Source organism: Bicyclus anynana, chromosome 17 (assembly GCF_947172395.1).
Source record: "Bicyclus anynana chromosome 17, ilBicAnyn1.1, whole genome shotgun sequence".
In the NCBI taxonomy this organism is placed as follows: Eukaryota; Metazoa; Arthropoda; class Insecta; order Lepidoptera; family Nymphalidae; genus Bicyclus; species Bicyclus anynana.
Window position 1 is genome coordinate 378,281 of NC_069099.1, and position 24,727 is coordinate 403,007.

Genomic DNA, 24,727 nt, shown 5'->3' on the forward strand with positions numbered 1-24,727 from the left:
ACCGTACCCTATCCCAACCCTACCCATACCCTACCCTACCCCTACCCTAGGTACTCATTAAGGCTGCACTTCTTTATTTATTTCCCCCCCCCCCCCCGCGAGTCGCATCGAGCGCGGCAACCGTTACACAAAAATAATCCATATAGCATGAATTAGTATTCACGCGCGATGGCTTAGCGTATTTCTTGTATAACTTTGGTGTTTCATTGCCGATTTTTATGATTCTTTTTTTATTGAATAGGTAATAATGTTAACTTTTTTAGGGATGAGTGATGAGTGTTATAAACATAACAGTAGATAAATATAATTAGAAAGCTTCGAACTGCTAAGCTATCGGGAGTTACACGTGTTATTGTGAGTCAACCATAAAAGATAGACATATATATGCTGTTGTGTTTTTATAGATAATTTTAAGGAAAACATTTCCGTCATACATGATTTCCATGTAGCTTTAACCATTAAGGCTGTACACGCGACGGAAGCTTAAACAATCGAGTAACATCTCCCGTTTTCTCAACATATCTCTTCACTGCTCTGCTCCTATTGATCGTAGCGTAATGAAAAGTATACTATAACCTGCCCAGGAGTATGGAGAATAATTGTATCAAGTTTCGTTAAATTCCGTCCAGTAGTTTTTGTTTCTATAAAGAACATACAGACAGACAGACAGACAGACAGACAGACAGACAAAAATTTTACTGATTGCATTTTTGGCATCAGTATCGATCACTAATCACCCCCTGATAGTTATTTTGGAAATATATTTCATGTACAGAATTGACCTCTCTACAGATTTATTATAAGTATAGATTAAGCTATTTTTCGCATCTCAGCAGAAACATAATTAATTTTTTAGGATACACTAGGTAGGTACCTACTTAATTAGAAAACAAAACCTTTTACATAAATTTTAATGACTTTATTAAAATTACAAATTTTGTGATAGTAATAAATAAATAAAACTAAATATACTTAGATACTTACCTACTTAGCAAATTGTTCTAAAATTAGCGGACGCCCGCGATAGTTCGCGTAAAAATCCGTTTTTTACAAATTTATAACGCGGAAAACGTAGACTTTTGCGGTAAAAAGTTGCCTATGTTCTGCCCAAGGGTCTAATTTATTTCTATACCTTTCAACTAAATCGATTAAGCGATTTAGCCGTGAAAAGATAACAGACACTCAGGCAGACTTAGTTTCCAATTTATAATACTAGGACTCTCTATAAATGGATTAGATTGATTTACTGAAGAGTAGCGTTTACAAGGTCTTTTGTAAACAACAACATGTATGTTGTATGTATGTATGTATGTTTTTTTATAAATTATAATAAGCCGTATGTCCTGTATTGTAATACAGGACATACGGCTTATTATAATTATATCTATTCTATTTGCAAATAAGGTCTAAAAATATAGCTATAGACAAATATTCCTGTTGATTTGTACTTGTTATAAATTAAATTACCTATATAGTGTTTTTCAATTTTAATAAACTTAAGGGATTAATTGAAAATATTTGTTATAAATCCAAAAAGCAACAGCATTCCAGCTACGCAAGGAGTAGTAGCAGAGCTCGGACTAGGCTCCCTGATGAAGTACGGCAGCACGTTCAGAGGCGCGGGGTAGTTCCTGATCCAGACGGGCCCTTCGCGCACCAGCTCGGGGTCGCCGAGCTCCAGCCAGCGGCCGGCGGGCAGGTAGATGTCTCGACTGGTCGCTCCCTCGGTCACCACCGGCGCCGCTAATATGTCCTCGCCGAGGAGAAACTCTGAGAAAGGCATCCGAAAGATGATAATAATCAGAATGATAGGTTGCGTTTATTTATTTTGCCACTTTAGGGAATAGGTGGGTAATTGATTTAGCTGACTACTTTCCGCAAACAAAAAGAAGAATCCAAGCGATAACTGAAACAGAAAATCCTATAAGAATGTTTTACTCTGAAACGGGATGTCCTTGGCATATGTCTATGACTCTACAATACTCTAGTTGCTTGATACGTCCACTTTCGCATTAAAACATTCATAGAGGATGTTCCGTCGGATCTGGGTAATGTTGTCGCTCGGATTCGTTTGGTTGGTATTTATTTCAGTTAATAGTTAAACTCACCATCCCATATCGCATGTGCGTCGGTGTTGGTGGGGTCCATCCACCAGATGGGTGGGTTGACGGGCGCGCCCTCCGCCACGGAGCGCTGGAAGGCGCGCACCACCTCCCCCGCGTACTGCTCGTGGAGAGCCACCAGCTCGCGGCTCAGCTGCACCGTCTGCACAACCGTCATTATCTTCATCATCACATCAGCTGATGGACGTTCACAGGACAGGAGCCGTCTCACACCTTCGCCTTATCATTCATCATCATCATTATCAGCCGATAGCCCACTGCTGAACACAATCCTCTCTTAAGAACTTCAAAACAACATGATTTTGAGCTGCCTGCATCCAATGGCTAACCGCAATCCGCTTAATTATATTTGGCACACCTAGGGGAGTTTGACCAACACTGCGCATTTTGGTGCAGAATCAACTTGGGACTCCAACTTCTATCGATTCTTCGAACTATATGCCCTAGACATTGCAACTTCAGCTTTGCGGCTTGTTGAGGTATGTTTCTTCTGCGGATCTCTTCATTGCTGATTCGATCACGCGAAGATATTCCGAACTTTTCGCGTATTGACCGGCAAACCTCGATCCAAGGCTGCAGTGATAATGATGAGTAGAACTAGTAGGTAGTGTAACAGACAGACCTCGTTATCGTAGTCCCAGGGCACGTATGAGAACTGCAAGCTCGGCATGAACACGTTGGCCTGCAGCCAGCGGATGAACAGCTCCTTGCTGGGCCTGCCGTCGTTGTATCCGTTGCCGCCGATCATGTCGGGCAGCACCAGCGTGTAGCCGTTCATATTCATCTGCAGCAGCGTCGTGATGAGGGTAGGCAGTCCGTTCTCGAAGTTGAAGAACGTGTCCTTGTCTATCATACGCACGAAGATTGGGAGCTCTTGCGATCTGAGTTAAAAGTTGTAGGTAACTTAATTTGAAATGAAAAGACATTTCTTTTTCTCTAAGTACATTATGTTACATGCCATCATCAACATTCAGCCTATTTTAACGGCCCACTATAGTTCCAGCCTCCCACTGTATAGGAGAGATTATGTGAAACTTAAAATATATAGCTCCAATGCAATAAATAAGGCTTTAAAGTTTGATTCTTTAGTGATCATTATCATTAACATCTGATAATGACATCTGAATGTCTGTCGTGCCCTTCCGAGGCACACGGGGATTCAATCTTTTTATACTTAACATAAAAATATATTTGTGTTTTTGCACATATTTTGTGCATTTTAGTAGATTGTAATACACACCTGTATGCCGATCGCACCTCCACCATCGGTCCAAACTTGGCGACGCTCTTGACATACTCCGTTGTTATAGATGAAGGCTGCTCATCCAAGTCACTTTGCAGAACGGGGATCTGGTACATAGGATCTTCATGGCCTACATTATTTCAACAGACTTTTTCAGGAATTCGTCAGGGAAAGAAAAAATGCCAGAGAAGGTAGGGATTCTTATAATTGTTTGTGTGTATCGTACATCTGAGTTTCTTGTCGTATCGTATTCTACCATAAGATAAAAAGAGTTAGACTAAATTAAGGACAAATGATGTCCACTTGGAATGGTGGCAAGAATACATGTTGTTGACAATATCCACGGTGAAATAATTTCAAAACATTTTTGCACTGCGATTCTTAGTCCAAGTGCCTCCACAGCATAAGAAACAAATAATATGTAACTCTCAGTTAGAGACGCATACTGGTTTCAGCATTTTCTGCTGCGTATCCCGGTCTTGATACTGTCTTCCTGTTATAATACGGAGCCAATGTGTCAACGCAAGTAGCGTCGCAGCAGGAATGGGGCTCGTCCCATTTTCCAGGGAATCAGCATCAATCCATCAGGTATCTTTCTATCTTCCTGACTTATTCTTGCAGCTCTATAAGCACAGAAATATTTATGGTGGTAACTATTATTATTGTATCGTTAAGACAGGTTACCTGAGGCGACCAGCTGGTCTCACCGGCGTCGAACTTGAAGCTGTCGATGCCGTACGTGTCGTGGATGTACTGTACGCGGTCGTGGTACCACTGGCGCGCCGCCGGCTTGGTGAAGTCCACGTGGGCGGACGTTGTGCCGTTGTTGTTCCACCAGCTCGTCACCTCCGAGCCTTCCTCCGAAAGTACCAGGTAGCTGGAGAAGAGAATACCATTTAAGATCCATGGCGAATTGAATAGGACCCGAGAAATCGTCACGTAGCTAATCATATTTTTTTAAATGTTAGATTACTACATAGCTTGCGACTTGCGAGCTAGAGCCTCTTCAATTAATAAACCTATGGTATTTTCTTTTTTAGAATGAATTTGGTAGCTGAAAAATTTACTAATTCTCACTAATTTAACAAGGGTTCCTTATTGGCCGATCAGCTCAGTAATAATCGAATTATCTCCAATAATATACTAAATCCATATCAATCTGGGTTTCGTACTGGGCTCAGGGCTAGATACACAATAAATAACCAGCTCGTTACTGCAGTTGTTACCTTACTTGACTTTTCGAATGCATTCTATACAGTCTATTTCGAAATTCTCCTGGTAGTACTAAATTCAATTAATATTTCTCCTGAAGCTTTGGGTTGGTTTCGGTCTTATCTTTATGATCGTAATCATGTTATTCGGGTTGATGAAAAATTATCTTCTCGATGAGTAATTTATATGCAGGTGTGCCTTAGGGCGGTGTTCTTTCTCCGTTACTCTTCTCTATTTTCAAAACTTACTTGTCATTCAACGCATCGGTGTACCAAGGTTCGCAGCCTTTGTTGATAAACGGATGCATCCACATCGTAACTCGGAACCCTTTCGACTTCAAAGTGTTCACCGTGTCGGACATGTTCGGGAATCGGTTTTCGTCCACCGTCAGAGAGCCGTAGCATATCTCCCACAGGTCGTCGATCTCGAACTGGCTGTTGGTGAAATTGTAGCGGATGATGTCATCTGCGAACTGTAGTACGACGTCGTGGTTTATTGCGCTTTTGTAGCGGGCCCATGTCGACCAAATTGGAGATTTGATCATCCTCTCGTCGGGGTATCCTGTCGGTTTACCTGAAAGAAGATGGGATCATCTAAATTGATCAGGAACTTTTTTGAAGATAGTATTTCTAGATCACAAAGTATGAAAGCTTTTGGGGGAGGCATATTCTGAAGAGCAAGACAAAAGCTTCTATCGACACCTTAAGATGCTTTTGCTTGTCTTTGGCACCATTTTTTTGCAATTTTATATTTATGCCCAATCCTTAAGACGACGCGTTTTATGACGAGGTTTCTCACTATGGAATCCTAACTGCCACTTACTTCAATGTTTAAGATTCCCGCAAGGATTAGATTGTTTTTTTTTATAATTTAAAAAGCTAATAATAGAGACTAAAGAGCGCTGATCCTGCTTTAAAGAGGCATATGACCTGTAACCATATGAACTGCAAATGCATAGTGCCTGATTACGATTGGTATAATGACGATGATTATGGTAAGAAAATATACCTAAAACAGTGGCGACTGCGTGTTCGTGAGCCTCTCGGACGTTATCGAAGATCCCGATGACGTAGGTCATCTCCAGGCGATCCCTTCTCTTGACGGAATATGGCGCTTTCACCTCCGCGATGAAGCACGTGGTTTTTTTCTCTATAACGTTCTGGTCGACGAACAGTGGGACTTTGCTGTCGACGAACACGTACGTGCCGTCGGAGCCGAGCCAGTATGGTTCCACTACCGCGCAGTTGTCGGCTTCTTTGGTGACGTAGGAGTACTGCGCGAGGACTAGGTTTTCGATAGGCCAATATTGACGTTTCTGCTGCGGACCGCCATACCAGTTATTGGAACCTGGTAGTGATTTTAAGGTTGTATTCTAAGTTATAAATTACCTGCATCATCACAGAGGTGATGAAGAATACAATAGGAAACCTATTAACTTATTTTTACGAAACGAACGTCGAACCTTCAGTTTGTATATGCGCTTGGTCAGATTCAGTTCTATGATGAGATACGCAAGCGTAGTTCAGTTTAGATACGTGTTGTTATGTCACCACTTTATCTAAAGCCAAACAAAGTTCCCGGAATAGACTGACTCTATTAGGTATAGTCAGTCTATTCCGGAATATTTCTAATATTATTCTAAACAATTATTGTATTCATAATTGAGGAGTTAGATTATAGTTTTAAAGTAGTTGGTGTATATAGTACTACCGAACAGTCTCTCCTTTAAGGTAAATACTTATCAAGCTACTTACACTCAACGATTCCTGAACCAGCGTTAATGAAAATTATCAGGAAGATTATGAATGATAACTGTTTCTTCAAAACTTAGCTGGACACGATTGCAATTAGTGCAAAACAATGTCTAAAATAATTAATCAGCTACCATCTTCGGTTTGCTCATTAGAACTGCCTCGTATAGTTGGTCCAATGGTTAGTCTTCATGGCTTCATCATGAGGTTCTGAGTCGAGCTATTAATTTATGAGTTTTGCTTTCTTTCAGGAAACTTTCGGTTGAAATTCTTAACACAAAGTTGTACAGTTAATGTACTTAAGCCGTTGGTTTCGGTATTAACAATGTCTGTGAGTCCGCCAACCAGCAGTGTAAAAGGGCAGGGATGACTCACCCAAGCTGAGACAGTCAACCAACCGTGCAGCGACGGGCGCCTTCCACGCCACGCTGATGACGGTGCCGCTCTTGGGCTCGTGTATGACGCGGCTGCTGAGGTGCAGGGTCTGGTTGCCGGCGAAGTGGACCACCAGCTCCTCCCCTGAGCTGCTGCTGCCCACTGCACCGGCATATCGCCCAAGCCACATCAGATGTGACGATGTCGTTGTCGTTGATGTGTCTGTAGAACATACATCATCGTAAGCTATTTTCTCTTGCTGGCTAATTCAATGAAACATACTGGCCAAGCATAGTTGTCTAGTTACGAACGATAATTTTACGTGATAGTGTCATATGAAAACATTTCCGATAGAGTGAAAGAGATAGATCAGTCACAAGCCGAACGCTTACGCTGATCGTGCCTCTCTATCTCTTACTCTCTCTCGCTTGTATGCTTTTTCGTGCGTGCATCGATTTGTAAGAGGTTATCACGTCAAAAACTTGGCAGTACTCACTTCTCTGCATGATGATGCTCAGTCCGCCGGCGGTGTTTTCCTGCACGCGCAGGCTGACGCCATCTTGACTGTCCAAGTCCACGGTGACAGCTGCCGCGCACGCGACCATTGCCGCTAACACTGGTAATTGGGGCAAATTACTTATGCATATACAAGGCCAGGTGACCTTGGTAGTAAATAATTTGATTGAATTGATTTATTTTTTCATTAGGCAAGATCTAATTGACGAATCCAAGCGATCCATACCCTAACAAACATCCTCATGTCTACAATACTCAAATATCAATTATGAAATCAAGGCAAATACGTAACTATTATCTACCAATATACATATAAAGGATATATAGGTTTTTTAGCTGGTTTAGATGACGTTGTCGCTTGTCGGATTCAGGTAATATATCAGTTTTTCAGACAGCATTCTTATTCACAATTCTTTATGAACTTCCTACTTTGAGCTTCTATTCAAAATTCAAATAATAATTAATATCGCTCACCAACTAGCGTCAACATGTTACTCCGTCTGCAGACCACGTCTCAGTATAGGCTGTAATGAACGCTATACCTACTCATCACACTATCTCTGTATTTATTAATCATGTGTATTAAAATTACAGATAAATGCCTGAAGACGTCGCTTGGGGCATGAGGGACTTTGTTCATTGACTGTGTGACCGTTTGACAATTCTGGGATACCATCGTTTGTTTGAAAATAATAACAAACCGGACAAGTGCGTGTCGGTCAAAAACTGCGCAGTTCAGTCCCTGCATTCTGTAAAGTTACAGCGATCGCATCGCACATTTCCATGGCACCTTCGTTGTTAGGGACATTTTATTTTCCCTTGTAATAGGCGAATATCACATCAACGAGTATAAAATAGCGGAATCACACCCCAGAAATAGAACTGCGCAGTTTCCCGAAATTCTTAAGCTTACCCCTTTATAAAGATTTAGTTTCAAATGTATAGTTTGAGATAACTACACACTCTAACCGTAGAGCTATTCTTCTAGCTAGACTTCATTTATTATTTTTACATTACAACCTATAATAATAATAATAATAATAATAATAATAGCCTTTTATTCAGATTATTAATTTTTACAAACTAAAAACATAAACGAAAGATTTATGAGTGTAGTAGCTGTTTCTTGGTTATTTTTTGGAAATCTGTTTGCCAATCGGCAAAGGCCTCCTCCAACCTCTTCCATTCCTGTCTATCTTCAGCCACTCTATTCCACGTCACGCCTGCTACTTGTCTGATGTCGTCGTCCCATCTTTTTTGTGGTCTACCTCTTCTTCTTTTTCCTTCTCTGGGGTACCATTGTGTCACAAATTTGCTCCATTTGTCTTTTCCTCTTATTGTGTGCCCTGCCCACCGCCATTTGAGCCTTTTGATTTTGTTTGTTATATCTATGGTTTTGGTTTTGTTTCTTATGACAGATTTTTTCACTCTGTCTGACTTTTTTATATTTAACATGCTCCTTTCCATTGCATGTTGGCAGGTCGCGAGTTTGCTTAGTGTATGTTTTGTTAACGCCCAAGTTTGGCTGCCATACATAAGGACAGGTAGTACACATGTATCAAAAAGTTTACTTTTCATGTTTATATGAAGCGTTCTATCTTTCATTATTTCCTTAAAACTCCAGTATCTCTTCCAGCCGTTGGTTATTCTTCTTTCTACTTCTTTGCCTACAGAATCTTTTTGGGTCATTAGCTGTCCTAGGTATATGTATTCATCTGTGTAATCGATTTCCGTTTTCCCTGAGATTATAGTGGTTTTCTCTCCATTAGTTACTACTCTTGTTTTCTCTGGATTCAAATTCAACCCTACTTTCTCACTTTCATTTGCCAGTTCGGTAATCATTCTTGTTATGTCTTCTGATGTATTAGCAAATAACACTACATCGTCTGCAAATCTCAAATGCGTTAGTGAGGTACCGTTGATATTAATTCCTAAATTTTCCCAATGGAGACGTCTAAATATCGATTCTAGTACAGCGGAGAATAGTTTTGGAGAAAGAGGGTCACCTTGTCTGACACCTTTTTCTACTCTTATCTGTTCGCCTTTTTTTTCCAGTTGTATTTTCGCAGTACTTTGATTATATACATTTTTTATTAAACGAATATATTTATGTTCAATTCCTTGTTGCTTTAGGGTCTCCCATATGTTTGCATGAAACAAGGAATCGAATGCTTTGCTGTAATCGACGAATGCAATGTAGTATGTACGCTGATATTCATCATACTTTTCTAAGACTTGGCGTACTACGTGTATATGGTCGATCACCGAATAGTCTTTACGAAAACCCGCCTGTTCAATGGGTTGTTGTTCGTCTAATGTTCTTTCAATTCGCTTTAATAAAATCTTAGCGAATATCTTATATATGTTGGACATAAGGCTAATAGGGCGGTAATTTGCGATTTCATGTTTGTCCCCTTTCTTATACAAAAGGATGATGTTAGACACTGTCCATTGCTGTGGAATAGTTTCGGTGATCATGATCTCATTAAACATTTCTGTAAGGATAGGTGTCATGCAGTCCTTGTTTTCTATTAGAATTTCGTTAGTAATATCATCAGGCCCTGGTGCTTTGTCCCTCCTTTGACTAATGATGGCTTTTTCTACTTCATCGTAAAGAATGTTAGGGATGTCTGAGGTCTCTGTTAGATCACTTTCGTCCTGTGAGATGTTGCATTCATATATTTTTTTGTAGTAAGATGTAGCAATCCCTAAAATATCTGCTCTGTGATGATTCCATTTTCCACATCCTCTTTTCATTTTAACGATCCAGTCCTTTGAGTTGATTAATTCTTTATAGGCTTTTTTGACACCACCTGTTTTCATTATGTACTTTTCAATAGTTTCCATTCTATTTCTTTTCCTATCCGCTCTTATACTTTCTTTAATATTTCTACTGATTTCTGCTAAACGTCTTCTTCTGTCCTTTTCACTTTTTGTGTTGATTAAATGATTTCTTTGTTCTAGTAATTTTAAAGAGGTAGATGTAAGCCATTTTCTCGGTTCAACTCTTGTATTTGTAGCGTGATGTGTTGCAGCTTTAATGGTATTCTCTATCCAGTTGTATTTATCCTGTGTTCCTAGGTGCATTGTGCTTTCCTTGAAATCTGTAAATTTGTCTCTGAGAGTCCTTGCTAGTTGGTCCATTTGAAGTTTGCTAAGTTTACTGTTTCTTGGTCCTTGTCTAGGTCTTGGTTTTCTTGGTTGGATTGTTTTTAGTTCGGCTCTGATTAGTCTATGATTTGTATTGAAGTTGAATTGGCTGATGACGTTGAAGTCGATGAAGTAGTTGTTCCTGTTAGTCATAAAGAAATCAATTTCATTTTTTATTTTGCCGTCTGGCGAAGTCCAGGTCCACATTTTTTTCTTGTTTTTCTTGTATTTAGAATTTAAAATGATTAGATTATTCTCCAGCGCAAAATTTGTGATTTTTTCCCCATTCCTACTTCTGGTTTTGCTACTATACGTGTACGGTCCAATTATTGTGTTTTCTCCGGGGCGTCTTGCTCCAATTTGACCATTAAAGTCACCCATTACTATTAGGTTTTTATGGGCATAATTTTGAATAGTTCTATGTAGGTCGAGGTAGAATTTGTCTATGGTTTCCAAATCAGACTGTTCTGTAGGCGAATATATTTGTATTACAGACCACGGATCTTTGTACCCTGGTATCTTCAAATTCATCAATGCTATGCGCTCTGATGTTCCAATAAATCCTTCTATATAATTCGCAAGGTGTTTCTTAACAATAAAGCCAACCCCATGATGCCCTGGAGTTGTCCCTAAATGGTAAAGTATAAATTCTGGATATGTGACAATTCTTTCACCCATTCGTCTTACTTCGCTTAAACCGACGATGTCCCATTTAATTTTTTCCAAGGCATACATTAATTCGGTAAGATTTTCTTCATTTTTTAAAGTGAGTACATTAAGGGCTGCAATATACATTCTTGTTTCTTTCTGCTTCTTGAACTGTTTTGTTGGAGGGTTGTGGTCTTTTTCCCCCACGAGGACCAGTCGGCTTGGGGGAGATTGTATTTTTTCTGATTGTTGGTTTGTACAGATTGTTCGATTTTCCCGTTTCCCATTTGTTGATTGCTATTGATTTTTGTGTATGTTGTTGGTCAAAGAGTTTGATCGAGGTCTCAGAACATCGAAGGCATTTTTTCTATTAGTTTTAATAGAGCTTAACATTTGTTGTTTTCGGGGGTGTGTTTTAGATGGTGACTGTGGTGAAGTAGTTGCTTCCCTCTTCCTTTTATCAGTAGTGGGTTCCTTGACTATTAGCCTATCGTATTTTAAAAAAGCTGTGTTTCCCTTTTTCCTCTCTTCTAGCAGTTGTGGTTGCAAAGCTTTCCTTTTCTCTAGAACTTCCTTCGAGTAATCCTCTGATACATGGATTTTCTTAAAACTCCTTTTACATTTCATAATTTCGCCTTTTTTCCATCCGTTTGTAAAAGAACACAGCACTGGCCTTGGTTTGTTCTCGACTTTATTTTTTCCTAAGCGGTACAGTTTGTTCACTTCATTTTCTTCTACATTTATATTCAAGTCCCCTTGAAAGGTCTCCTGGACACTCTTAAATAACTCCGTTGTTGACTTTTCTGTCTCATCCAACCCAAAAATAATTATGTTGTTACTTTTCTTGTCTCTTTTCAAGTATTCTATCTCTTTCTCTAGATTGGTAATTTTTTGTTTCAATTGTTGGTTTTCTTCAATGACTGGATTAAGTTTTTCATCCATATAATCCCTATAGTTTTGCGTAAGAGATTCTTTTAAGTCAGCCGTCTGTTTCTGCATTTCTAATTTCATTTTATCGAACAGCATTTGAAATTGTTCTTCCATATTGCTGCGTACAGTTTCGTGAAAAGGAACGTAAAAATATTTTTTGTTCTGACAACACTGGCGTCGATACCAACGTAACAAACTGACGTGTCCGATGACAGATATGTTAAACTTCAAATTCAAATTGACGTTCGAGTTAAATGACAAGTTATATTCTAACCTCAATTTATGGAGTAAACTTTCCGCTTCACTTTTCTTGGTAAATCTTGGTTAATATCTGAAAGTTATTTGTTGTACGTCTTCCGGAGCTGTGTTGTTGTTGTTCTTAGCAGTGATGGTATCAAAGTGCACGTTTAAATATTTTAAAATAGGCGTTTTGTTTCGGACTAAATCACAGTGGTGTTTACACGTTAAAGACCGGAACCGGAACATTACAACCTACTCCAACTTAATTTAGTAGTACTTTTAGTATCACCAGAAACAGCAAAAGCAGTACCAGCAACAACAACAGCAGTAGAAGTAGTAGTAGGTATGTAATAGTTGACGATACAAGTATATGACGCATCTCATATTATACCCATTCAACCGTTCCCAGTCAGTGTACAACCGCCATGAGGAGATGACGTTGCAACAATGTCACAATTACCATCAACTTGAAGTAGTTAGGAGGTATGTATCGGTGGAAAAACTCATTTCAAGTACCATTTTCAGGTGCAAAATACTTGCGGATAGGCTTATTGCCGAGCGTCGTCAACTACATGCTCGACGGACTTCTTTTCTGAAACTGTGGGCGTGTCCTGATGCTGACCCGCTTCGAAAAAGAAGAACGACTGTCAGAAGGAGCCGATATGGGCACCTCCTTCCACCCTTGTAGACACCATTGAGAGCCGGGAAGTGAAAGTGCCTGTTTTCGCGATTCTTCCACAGCCCAAATAGGACGCAGGTGGCTGTGTTTAGTGTGCCAGTCAGCAAGTCCCACATACCCGGCTGTGGACTGCGCAGTTCTGACTGTGCATTCTTCGGGCGGGATGCAAAAGCATTTTCCAGCGACAAAAAAAGGCTTAAAAATTGGTGAAACGTTGAGCTGTGTGTGACAGAGCTAGTCACGGGAAATAACTGCTATGCCTTATTTTTGACGGTAAACTAAGTTCCGATATGAAGGGTTCGATGTAAGTTGTATCAGTTCAGTGGATATGACTTTTGCCTTCCATTTGGAATGCATAGGTTTAAATCCGGTCCGTGGCAGGCATCTGCAACTTTTCAGTTGTGTGCATTTTAAGAAATTAAATATCACGTGTCTTAAACGGTGAAGGAAAACATCGTGAGGAAATTTTCATTTCATTTCATCGTGAGGAAACCGGCGTACCTGAGAATTTTCTTAATTTTCTACGCGTATGAAGTCTGCCAATCCGCATTGGGCCAGGGTGGTGGTGGTGGGCCAGGGCCCCTTGCATTCTGAGAGGAGCACCGCTCTTCACTGTAATGCCGAAGCCCTTTGCCGTTTTCTATGTTCCATGGTAAAAATACCATGTTTTTTAAATTCAAGTTATTTGACGCGGCTTACAGTAGACTACCGGTAGTAATCATACTGTGACTCAACGTTTAAACGGCCCCAAATAAAGTACAAGCAGAATTATAAAGAATTTAGATGTTTTTTTTGGTATTTTTGGTATCTGACAGAATAAATGAAGTACAACGCTAATTGGTAATATATTATATTTAATTATATAAATCTAAAAATATATACAAAATTTTCCTTTTTTACTTAAAATACATGAAGATAAATTAAAATATCACTAGTGTTTTAAGGTAACTATTATTACACGTAATTAATTGAAAATATTTAGTATCAATCCAAATAGTACGAGCACAGCAGCTACGCAAGGAGTAGTAGCAGAGCTCGGACTAGGCTCCCTGATGAAGTACGGTAGCACGTTCAGAGGCGCGGGGTAGTTCCTGATCCAGACGGGCCCTTCGTGCACCAGCTCGGGGTCGCCGAGCTCCAGCCAGCGGCCGGCGGGCAGGTAGATGTCTCGACTGGTCGCTCCCTCGGTCACCACCGGCGCCGCTAATATGTCCTCGCCGAGGAGAAACTCTGAGAAAGGCATCCGAAAATTAAGAAGAAGAAGAAACACTTTAAATATCCACGAGACTTGATGATGATGTTTAAAACTCACGTGATATTATGGTTATAGTTGGCGTCAGAGTTCCAGATGAGCACAAGCAACAACTAGGCGGAAACCGTCCTGTGTGAACTGGTCACCAGTGTACTTAACATATTATGTGAAGGGGTTCGTCCATCTACACTGGTGAGGAGTATACTGCGATCGCCTAAGGATAGGGATCCGCAAAACGTGCCCGGAGTTTACAAGATTCCGTGTGACTGGGGTAGATCATACATAGGTGAGACTCGCCGCCACATTACCACAAGAGTGAAAGAACATATACGTTGCATGAAGAATGTGGACTCGGACGGTTCAGCAACAGTCGAGCATGTTCAGGCTTCCGTTTTGATAAGGCTTGTATAATGTCAAGGGAAAAGTTTCTAGTACCTCATAAGATACGAGAAGCAATAGAGATCAGTCGTCACCCGAATTTTAATCGGGTTATTGGATGGTAGCTGCCGACGGCGTCGAAACCGCTATTTCTTTCATTGTCACATATACAAGATACAAAGTGGAACAAGATAGCTTTAGGTTTGCTTACAAGAAGATGATTCTAATGAAGATGACATTAATGAACCGTCGGAGAGTGTAACGGAACCTTTACTTCCCACCACTCAACCCCTCTCCCAGCGCGTAATGCGAGCAGCAGCGCGTCGCGCCGCCGCTTCGCAGTTTGGCTTGTGCCGCGTTGCAAGAACCAGCTCATGACTAAGGGCCCCGTATGGGTTCGAGACTAGTCGGGCATACTCCGACCTAATATCACGTGAGTTTTAGCCGTATTTCATAATCAATTAATGTGATGATGATGATGATGATGACAGTCTGCTGTCGGCGCATCTATTTAACCTACAAGCAATCTTTGAGAAATAATTCGAGTCCTGGGTCAGACTTCGTAATGTTGAGCTTTTCTTTCTTCTAAGTTTTCAGTTAAAATTCTCAGCCCGGAGTTTGGAAGTTTACCCCCCTAGTAGTTGTAGTGTGCCCCCGTGCTTTGAAGATCACGGGTTAAGCCGTCGATTATTATCAATAAAGAATTTATCATTATCACCCTCCTCCCGTAGTGGGTCTAAGCTCCATTCCCCGAAGACGGCTCTATAATGGGCCGTTAAAAAGGCTGATTCTGATGAATTGTTGTAAAAACTCACCATCCCATATCGGATGTGCGTCGCTGTTGGTGGGGTCCACCCACCAGATGGGCGGGTTGACGGGCGCGCCCTCCGCCACGGAGCGCTGGAACGCGCGCACCACCTCCCCCGCGTACTGCTCGTGGAGAGCCACCAGCTCGCGGCTCAGCTGCACCGTCTGCACAACAAAACCCTCATTATCTTCATCATCACATCAGCCTGACAAACGCCTACTGCTAGACAGTCTTCAGTCTTCACCTAGTTCGTAGTAGTAGACTTCCCTAAAGATGTAATGTATCTATTGGACAAATGTTTCCAGTTACAGCAGCAGAAGAAGTAAAAGTGTAAGAAGAAAAAAATTAGGGAAACATAGATTGTGTGAAGTAATAATAGAATAATAGCAAATAAATCGACAATCACATCTAGAGACAAAGGAGGGAGGAAACAGGTTCACGGAAATCTTCAACCCTTAAAAGTCAACATAAAAGCATACAAAACCAAAACTATGTTAAGGCGACACCCCTCTGTTTGAGATTCCAAAAAAAACTATCAATGATCACCGGCAACTGGAAGTAAACTATATTACAAACCAAAACCTTAATAGTTTTACATTAAGGTACTAATTAAATTATGTACTTTGTATATGTAGATACAGACCTCGTTATCGTAGTCCCAGGGCACGTATGAGAACTGCAAGCTCGGCATGAACACGTTGGCCTGCAGCCAGCGGATGAACAGCTCCTTGCTGGGTCGGACGTTGTACCCGTTGCCGCCGATCATGTCGGGCAGCACCAGCGTGTACCCGTTCAGGTTCATCTGCAGCAGCGTCGTGATGAGCGTGGCGAGCCCGTTCTCGAAGTTGAAGTACGTGTCCTTGTCTATCATGCGCACGAAGATCGGGAGGTCTTGTGATCTGCGATCAAAGTTGTGATTTAATTTCAAATGAACTGATTTTTTTTTTCTCCACATGCTACATGTACCTACCTAATGAATGTGTATAACGATAAAATATAAATAATGACTGGGTTGGACTGGAAACTGGAGATTAGACTGGATGAAAAACCTGTATTGCAAGACACCAGCAAACCTAAGCCATAAGGCTTTGTGCCTGTAAGTTATGACTCTATCTCATTATCATATCAGCCTACTTTAATGGTATATTATAGAGTCGGCCATTCCTGTACAGACAACAGTATGACAGGATATGGACCACGCTTCAAATTTGGTTGGCGGTCTTAGATTGGAATGTTTGCCTCTTTAACTTGTTGTTAAAGTGTTTGTTTTCGTTTTCTTCTCGTCCTTTGTCCTATTACTTACACAAAATGCAATTTTTTAAAGAAGCCGTGTTTATACCTTAAAACATTGGATTGGATATCTACCTGTATCCAGCTCGCACCTCCACCATGGGTCCAAACTTGGCGACGCTCTTGACATACTCCGTTGTTATAGACGAAGGCTGCTCATCCAAGTCACTTTGCAGAACGGGGATCTGATACAAAACGGTAATTGTTTATGGTAACTTACATTATTTCGGTATTTTTTTTTTGTGGAATTGGTCAAAGAATGAAGAACATAGTCGGGGAAAGTCGGAAAAGGTAGATTTTTTTTTGTTGGGACGCAAGTAACATCCAACATTATTTCCCAGGGAACCAGCCTCAATCCATTAGGTCTCTTGCCATCATCCCGACTATTCCCGCGGCTCGATTAGAGCAGGAATATAGAGCAGGTGACAAGAGTTATTATTTTATCGTAAGAGTTACCTGAGGCGACCAGCTGGTCTCGCCGGCGTCAAACTTGAAGCTGTCGATGCCGTAAGTATCGTGAATGTACTGCACGCGATCGTGGTACCACTGGCGCGCCTCCGGCTTGGTGAAGTCCACGTAGGCGGCCGTGGTGCCGTTGTCGTTCCACCAGCTCGTCACCTCCGAGCCTCCCTCCGAAAGTACCAGGTAGCTGGAGACAATTACATTACAATCAAATATCGGCTTACCATTGAACACATCACTACCATCTGAGTCCCGTGGTGAATGGGGCCCCAAAAATTATGACGGAATTTTTGATATTGTTAGATACCTTCAGAGCTTACGGTCTCGCGGACTGTTCCTTAGAGCAATAGGCCCATGGCATTTTGCCTGCTTTGCCATTTTATTAGTTACTTTCGCTACTGACATTAAGCTTTCATTCAAAATGAATTTGGTAGCTAGAGAAGGTAGCTATCTCACCAATCTATCACCGATTCTCCTTACAGGCCGATCTAATCTGCCTAAGCCGACAAGCAAATAGAAGTATTGGAAAGACTTGTTTCAGCTCGTACTTTAAAACTTACTTGTCATTCAACGCATCGGTGTACCAAGGCTCGCAGCCTTTGTTTATAAACGGATGCATCCACATCGTAACTCGGAACCCTTTCGACTTCAAAGTGTTCACCGTGTCGGACATGTTCGGGAATCGGTTCTCGTCCACCGTCAGAGAGCCGTAGCATATCTCCCACAGGTCGTCGATCTCGAACTGGCTGTTGGTGAAATTGTAGCGGATGATGTCATCTGCGAACTGTAGTACGACGTCGTGGTTTATTGCGCTTTTGTAGCGGGCCCATGTCGACCAAATCGGAGATTTGATCATCCTCTCGTCGGGGTATCCTGTCGGTTTACCTGAAAGAAGATGGGATTAACTAAAATGACAGACGGAACATCTAGATCACAAAGTATGGAAGATCTTGAGGAAGGCCTACATAAAAGAACAAAAATAAAGCTTTCCTAGAAGCTTTCGCTTGAGTTTCATTATCAATTTTTTTCAAATCCTATTATCGGATGCCTTATCTTTAAGATGGCGCGTTTTTTAGGTGGTTTCACGCTTCGTTTTGAGTAGCCTTAATTGACATTTTTTAAGCATTTAAAAGTCCCGCAAAGAGAGGAGTAGATCTTTTAAAATTTTTCAATAGTTTTTTTGTATGTAATTTTCATTATTTTTATAGGCATTATTTAAATGAGAGAACTATTTTATAGAAGGACTAGATAGGAGCGACGAACTTCGGAAGGTGGCTGGCATAAAACGCATATAAAAAGATAATAATAGAGACTAAAGCTGCGTAAAAGAGGATAATATCCTTCTTTCATCCATTTTTTTTTATTCACTTTTCAATTAATTTTTTTTTTAATTTGTTTGTAATAATTTTATATAAAGTATTTAGGTACGTAGTAGTCTACTTTATAGTATTGTAATCTGTGGTTTCCGAAGCTGGTGTCATAGTTATAATTTTTATTTATATTACTAATATGATAATATGATTGTGTACTATGATGTTGTTTGTAAGCCCTCAATAAAATAAAATAAAATATGTCCAACAGTAAATGCATAATGAGTAATGACTGATGATATTGATGATGATATCATATTATACCTAAAACAGTGGCGACTGCGTGTTCGTGAGCCTCTCGGACGTTATCGAAGACCCCGATGACGTAAGACATCTCCAAACGATCCCTTCTCCTGACGGAATACGGCGCTTTCACCTCCGCGATAAAGCACGTGGTTCTTTGCTCTATAAAGTTCTGGTCGACGAACAGTGGGACTTTGCTGTCGAAGAAGACGTAGGTGCCGTCGGAGCCAAGCCAATATGGTTCAGCTATTCCGCAGTTGTCGGCTTCTTTGGTGACGTAGGAGTACTCCGCGAGGGTTAAGTTTTCGATAGGCCAGTACTGATGCTTTTGCTGCGGACCGCCATACCAGTTCTTGGAACCTGATAGTGATTAAGAGATTGTTATTCAAAGTTATAAAGTACCTGCTACATCAACACAATTTGGTATAGGGTTAGGATATAGGTTTGATATGGTCAGTCTACATTGGGCAGTCTGTTTGGTTATGCATATGTTTAGTATGCTGACAAACGTTTGACAGTAGGCTGTAACAGACATACCGTTGCTAAGTAAAACTGAAGAAAGAGTTAACTCTTTAAGGAAACGAACCTTCAGCTTAAAGTTTAAAATCTGTTGCATCTTAACTTCACTATCTTACTTAAATCCAAAAACTACACGGAATTCCCGGAATAGATTGACTATACCTACCTTATAGATATTTCTAAGCATTTGTAATAATGAAGAGTTAGATTAGTTTTGAAGTAGTGTATATCAATAGATACTACCTATCGGTCTCTCCTTTATGGAAAATACTTATCAAGCTACCTACATACAACGAGCCACATAACAATAACTTTCCTGTTAATGAAAATTATAAGGAAGGATTCGAATGACAACCATTTTTTCACAAGTTCCTTGGACGCACAATTAGTGGTAACAATGACTAAATTGATTAGCTACCATCTACGGTATCCTGATTAGAACTGCCTCGTCTGGTTAGTCCATTGGTTAGTATATGCGACTTCAGACACGAGGTCCTGGGTTGAGCCTTTCTTCCATTCAAGAAATTCTCAGTACCTACAAATTCTGCGCATGGAATTGGACAGTTGGTGTAGTCACTGTCCATGCTTTGGATAGCACCTTAAACATTTGGGGTCATTATTATTAATATTTGACAGTGATTGTCATAAAATCAAATATTATCAACATGAGTCCGCTAACCAGTACAGTGCTGATGGGCAGGGATGACTCACCTAAGCTGAGACAGTCAGCCAGTCGTGATGCGACGGGCGCCTTCCACGCCACGCTGATGACGGTGCCGCTCTTGGGCTCGTGTATGACGCGGCTGCTGATGTGCAGGCTCAGGTTGCCGGCAAAGTGCACCACCAGCTCCTCCCCTGAGCTGCTGCTGCTCACGGCTCCGGCATATCGCCCAAGCCACATCAGATGTGACGATGTTGTTGATGTATCTGTGGAATAGACATCATCGTAAGCCTTTTTTTAATTGACTTCAAAAAATTAAAAGTTTCTCAATTCAGCCTTTTTTTAACCGACTTCAAAAAAATTAATTCAACTGCATGTTTTGTTTTGTATTTATATAACGCGATAACCCGAAGACCCCTGAGCCGATTTAAATGAAAGAAGAAAGAAAGAAAAAACATTTATTTAAAAAATTGTGCCATACACCACAATGCCTAACTAAGCACTATTGTTGTGTCTGATGCTTCAACCACCTGATCAATTGAAAATCAAAACTAAAGTAGTTGAAGCATCAAAAACCACTTCGTTATGTTTGGCACAACCTTGAAAAAAGGTAACAGCTCAGCATTGTGCCGCATAAACCATGCAAAGTACTTGGCCAAGCGGCGCTGATTTTCAGCTGCTACCTCGATCCAGGTGACACCACGGAAATACATAGCCACAGTGACAATATGCTATATTATTACCTTTAAATTAAAAACAAACAACCTTGAATTAATATGCTAAATAATAGGACTACGCTAAACAAATAAAAGTGTTTCAACAAATTAAGCAACAATATAAAATTAAAAGGTATAAATAAAACACACACACACATACACAATAATGATAAGCCTTACATCTAACAATCTACGAGTATAATAATTGAAACATGAAATGAGGAAATAAAATAAAAATAAAAACAAAAAGAAAAAAGAAAATATTTTTTTTGCATTAACTAGTTTACAAAACTACTGTAGTATATAATTACTGTAGTATTATTACTGTAGTAAATAATTATTTTTTGTTTGAAAAGGTATATTCATGAGGTGCTCTCATTGTTTTCTTGACAGGATCTGATGATGGGATCCTGGAGAAAACGAAGGGAACTTTCGAAAATCATGAGGGCGACTAAACGCAGTAGTTTTTCATTAAGTACTTTAAAGCACTACAATTTCATGAAGGTCTGGAGTTAATCTGACGATGGAGCCGAACAGCAGACGCGGGAACTCTTAAACCTATTTACAGCATTTATCTTATGTAACTATGCTTGATTAATTTGTGTCGATGAGAACTTTACAAGAGATGAGTTGTGACGGTCTGATGATCTTTATCATTAGATCTTCGGTGAAGGTATATTAGGGAACTCTTTAACGGTACACCTTCAAACAAAGTAGGTACATTATAATATGATGTCATTTTTCGCTTTTTAGTTTAGTGAATACGCTTTTGGAGCCATTCAAATTTGTTTGTTAACATTTTTTCCTAATGGCTAATTCTATGAAACACTTTTCCTAGAGTCACTCATAGACCAAAAAAACCTGTTGCAAATACTGGCTTTTTCCAGGTGATGCGGAGGCAAAAGTTTCGCTTCAACGTCTCTTATCTGTGTAGCTTAAGTGTAGAACACCATTTCGGCGTCGATTTCCTGCCGCCTAAAAATAAGCACCTATAAAGTAAAGCAGGGAATAGACACTTTCTAGACAAACGCGTCCCATCCTATACCTCGTCATTGCTCTTCACCAAGCATGTATTATATAGAGCATGTATTATATTATATAGAGTGTATTCAAGGGCAAGCCCAAAAAAAAACGAGTGTGCTACACATCACACGACTGAAGTAAACATTCTTAACTGATACTCTCCTTCTCAACGTGCGTTCGCCTCGCCAAATACACTTTTTGTAACGCATTCACCAGTCAACCACCACCAAGTCATGGGGGCGTTAAGAAGTTTTATTTTAAAAGACAATAATGATGATGAAGTAAGTCTTACAGCACACGGTCATACTCACTTCTCTGCATGACGATGCTCAGTCCGCCGGCAGTGTTGTCCTGCACGCGCAGGCTGACGCCATCTTGGCTCTCCAAGTTCACGGTGACGGCAGCCGCGCACGCGACCAATGTCGCTAATACTGGTTTCATAATAAAATTAAAAAACCTCACAAATAACTACATTATTATACTTTTGTGTGTACACGTGGACGAAGTCGCGGGCATCCGGTAGTAACGTAACTGTTACCTGTTGTCGTCGTAATCAACCCATATTCTGCTCACTACTGAGCTCGAGTCTCCTCTCAGAATGAGAGGGGTTAGGCCATTAGTCCACCATGCTGTCCCGATGCGGATTGGTAGACTTCACACACGTAGAGAATTAAGAAAATTCTCTGTTATGCAGGTTTCCTCACGAGTTTTCCTTCACCGTTATATAGAGGATTTAATATAATATAGGATTTGCTGTCAGATTTGGGTGACTTTGTCGCTTGGATTCGTCGGTTTTTCGAATAGCAAAATGAATCAATTATTCAAAACTCATTATGAGCGTCTTCAAAGAAGTAACTTCTATTCAAAATTCTAATTAGTAATTAGTGACTCACCAACTAGCCTCAACATGTTGCTTCGTCTGCAGACCACGTCGCACTGAAGGCTACAGCATATAATGAACGATATACTTAACACACTATCTTTGCATTAATCATATATTAAAATTACAGATAAATACCTGAAGAAGCTGATTGGTGCATGAGGGATGTTTCACATTGACTGGACATTTAGAAATTCTATCACGATTGATTGATACGGTACAGTCGTAGTTACCTCAAATGTAGTTGATTATTTTACCACAATTCATATATTTTTTAGATCGGCCATCGTAACACAATGTTGCCTGGTGATAGAAATGCATGGCGGTAGTTCTTCCCCGACTTCTGTCACAAACAGGCCTACTATCATCAAATGGGGTAGTTGACTCATATCAAATTTGATATAAACATTAGTAATTTCTTATAATACATGGAATGAGGGTTTGAAATATATCGATATCAATTAATAAAAGTTAAGGATTTCTTATAAAACTTAATTTGAAAATAATGTATTTTTCAAAATTTTTCACACGTCAAAAACGCTGTCGTCCATTTTGTGACGTAACAATGTTTAAGTAAAATTTTTGTCAAAAGCTCCGTTTGGTAAGGTAGTTAACGTGACGTCATGAAACAGTTGAAAAATAAACCATCATGGCCAAAACGAGCCAAAACACTGTGGCATGTAATCACGTCTCACAAAAATAAAGTATAACGTTATTGATCAATTAAACCTTGTCAACTAGCCTATTTCATTTTGGTTGCTTGTATTTCCAATTAATCGGATATACTGTGTTAGACTTTTGACTGTTACACTTTACCGTGGAGTTATTTAGATTTTATTTGCTATTTTTACATTAGAGCCGAAACAAATGTATTACGAACTCCAACTTTATTTAGTACTGGTAGCAACAGTAGCAGTACAGCAAAAGCAGCAGCAGCAACAGCAAAAGCAGCAACAGCAAAAGCAGCAGCAGCAAAAGCAGCAACAGTAGCAGCAGTTGGTGTATCAATTACGGGTATAGTAAGACGCATCTCATATTATACTCATTCCCAGTCAGTGTGCAAACGCCATGAGGAAGTGACGTAGCAACATGTCATAATGACTGTCAACTTGAAGTAGGTATGCGATCGGTGGAAAACCTCAAGAAGCATTTTCAGGTGCAAAACACTTGCGATAAGCCTTCTATAGGCTTCATTAGTATTGTGAAACCTTTAGCTCCTAGTGAGTGACCTCGTCAGGGGAAGTACTGCTTCCAGACAGTATTGCTGTGTTCTATGCTGTGACTACAGGTACATGAACTTGAGGCTTTTTTATACTTTACAAGTTAGCACTTGATTAAAATCTCAGCTGATGGTAAGTGATGATGCAATCTAACATGGCAGCCGGCTAACGTCTTAGGGGGAGGATGTAAATCCACACCCCTTTCGGTTTCTACACGATATCGTACCGGAACGATAATAGCTGGGCGGTACGCCTTGCCGGCAGGGTAGTAACTAGCCACGGCCGAAGCCTCCCACTAGCCAGACCTGGACCAATTAAGAAAACCTCAATCGGCCCAGCCGGGGATCGAATCCAGGACCGTCATAAGGAACAGGAGGCTCCTGTCGTCATATTGAGACTGATCTGAAGGATATGGTTACGAATATATGTCAAATTATTATTTTTGGAAAATAAACAATATTTAAGTCAAGCTGATGGATTGTAGCCTAATCTTAATATATAAATGGGAAAGGTATAAACTATCGTGTAGAAATATTACGATATCTCGAAAACCATTCCGGAGGTAACTCGTAGGCAGTAGACGTCCACTGATAACGGATTTGGCGAGAGAGCCGGATTAAGGAGGTTTAAGGGCGGACGAAGCTGCGGGCGTCCGCTAGTTCTACATATATCACAAAAATTAGACTATGATAGTTCAAAATTACCGCTATATGACAAACATACCAACAAATAAACCATTTAGCTATGTATACGACTAGCGGATGCCCGCAACTTCGTTCGCGTGAAGTTTTGTATTGAACAAATCCACCGGGAACCATGGATTTCCCGGAATGAAACGTAGAACATTTTCTACTCCAAGTTGCAATATATTATTAAATCGGTTCAGCGGTTGAGCTTTGACAAGGTAACAAACAAACAAACTTACTTTCGAATTCATAAATTTAGTATGGACGAAGATCAAGATCCGATTCGCCAATTATCGGAGGAGGAAAGGATTTCTGACTTAAAAATTCGTTAGGTATTCTACTGTCAGGGGTT

At 40.3% G+C, this 24,727-nt stretch overlaps 3 protein-coding genes across 3 annotated transcripts; all 3 read right to left on the minus strand.

Moving 5' to 3' along the window:
* Positions 1–1,504: 1,504 nt before the first annotated feature.
* Positions 1,505–10,577, minus strand: LOC112049307 (uncharacterized). The gene is made up of 10 exons (XM_052886674.1): positions 8,792–10,577; positions 7,201–7,320; positions 6,705–6,926; positions 5,587–5,925; positions 4,827–5,151; positions 4,051–4,243; positions 3,364–3,473; positions 2,746–3,004; positions 2,109–2,265; positions 1,505–1,770 (listed from the first exon to the last, which is right to left on the minus strand). Exons 1-10 carry the CDS (start codon positions 10,575–10,577, stop codon positions 1,505–1,507), a joined length of 3,777 nt encoding a protein of 1,258 aa, XP_052742634.1.
* Positions 10,578–11,307: 730 nt separating this feature from the next.
* Positions 11,308–12,092, minus strand: LOC128198910 (uncharacterized). The gene has a single exon (XM_052886562.1). It carries the CDS (start codon positions 12,060–12,062, stop codon positions 11,316–11,318), a length of 747 nt encoding a protein of 248 aa, XP_052742522.1. The 5' UTR covers positions 12,063–12,092; the 3' UTR covers positions 11,308–11,315.
* Positions 12,093–13,703: 1,611 nt separating this feature from the next.
* Positions 13,704–22,544, minus strand: LOC112049290 (myogenesis-regulating glycosidase-like). The gene is made up of 10 exons (XM_024087129.2): positions 22,483–22,544; positions 21,901–22,020; positions 19,901–20,116; positions 18,692–19,030; positions 17,618–17,942; positions 17,052–17,244; positions 16,671–16,780; positions 15,949–16,204; positions 15,313–15,469; positions 13,704–14,097 (listed from the first exon to the last, which is right to left on the minus strand). The coding sequence occupies exons 1-10, from the start codon at positions 22,496–22,498 to the stop codon at positions 13,832–13,834; spliced, it is 1,998 nt and encodes a 665-aa protein (XP_023942897.2). The 5' UTR covers positions 22,499–22,544; the 3' UTR covers positions 13,704–13,831.
* Positions 22,545–24,727: the final 2,183 nt, after the last annotated feature.

Bases quoted from the DNA above. Each gene is read 5' to 3' on its own strand.
- LOC128198910 (XM_052886562.1), bottom strand. From the start codon at position 12,062: ATGGAAGAACAATTTCAAATGCTGTTCGATAAAATGAAATTAGAAATG.
- LOC112049307 (XM_052886674.1), bottom strand. From the start codon at position 10,577: ATGTGGACCTGGACTTCGCCAGACGGCAAAATAAAAAATGAAATTGAT. The intron at 5,152-5,586 runs GTATATTTTCTT...ATCTTCTTTCAG, and splicing joins CGCAGTCGCCACTGTTTTAG to GTAAACCGACAGGATACCCC. The intron at 3,474-4,050 runs GTAACCTGTCTT...CCTATGTACCAG, and splicing joins AGACCAGCTGGTCGCCTCAG to ATCCCCGTTCTGCAAAGTGA.
- LOC112049290 (XM_024087129.2), bottom strand. The intron at 17,943-18,691 runs GTATAATATGAT...ATCTTCTTTCAG, and splicing joins CGCAGTCGCCACTGTTTTAG to GTAAACCGACAGGATACCCC. The intron at 16,205-16,670 runs GTAGATATCCAA...CTTTGATCGCAG, and splicing joins GAGGTGCGAGCTGGATACAG to ATCACAAGACCTCCCGATCT.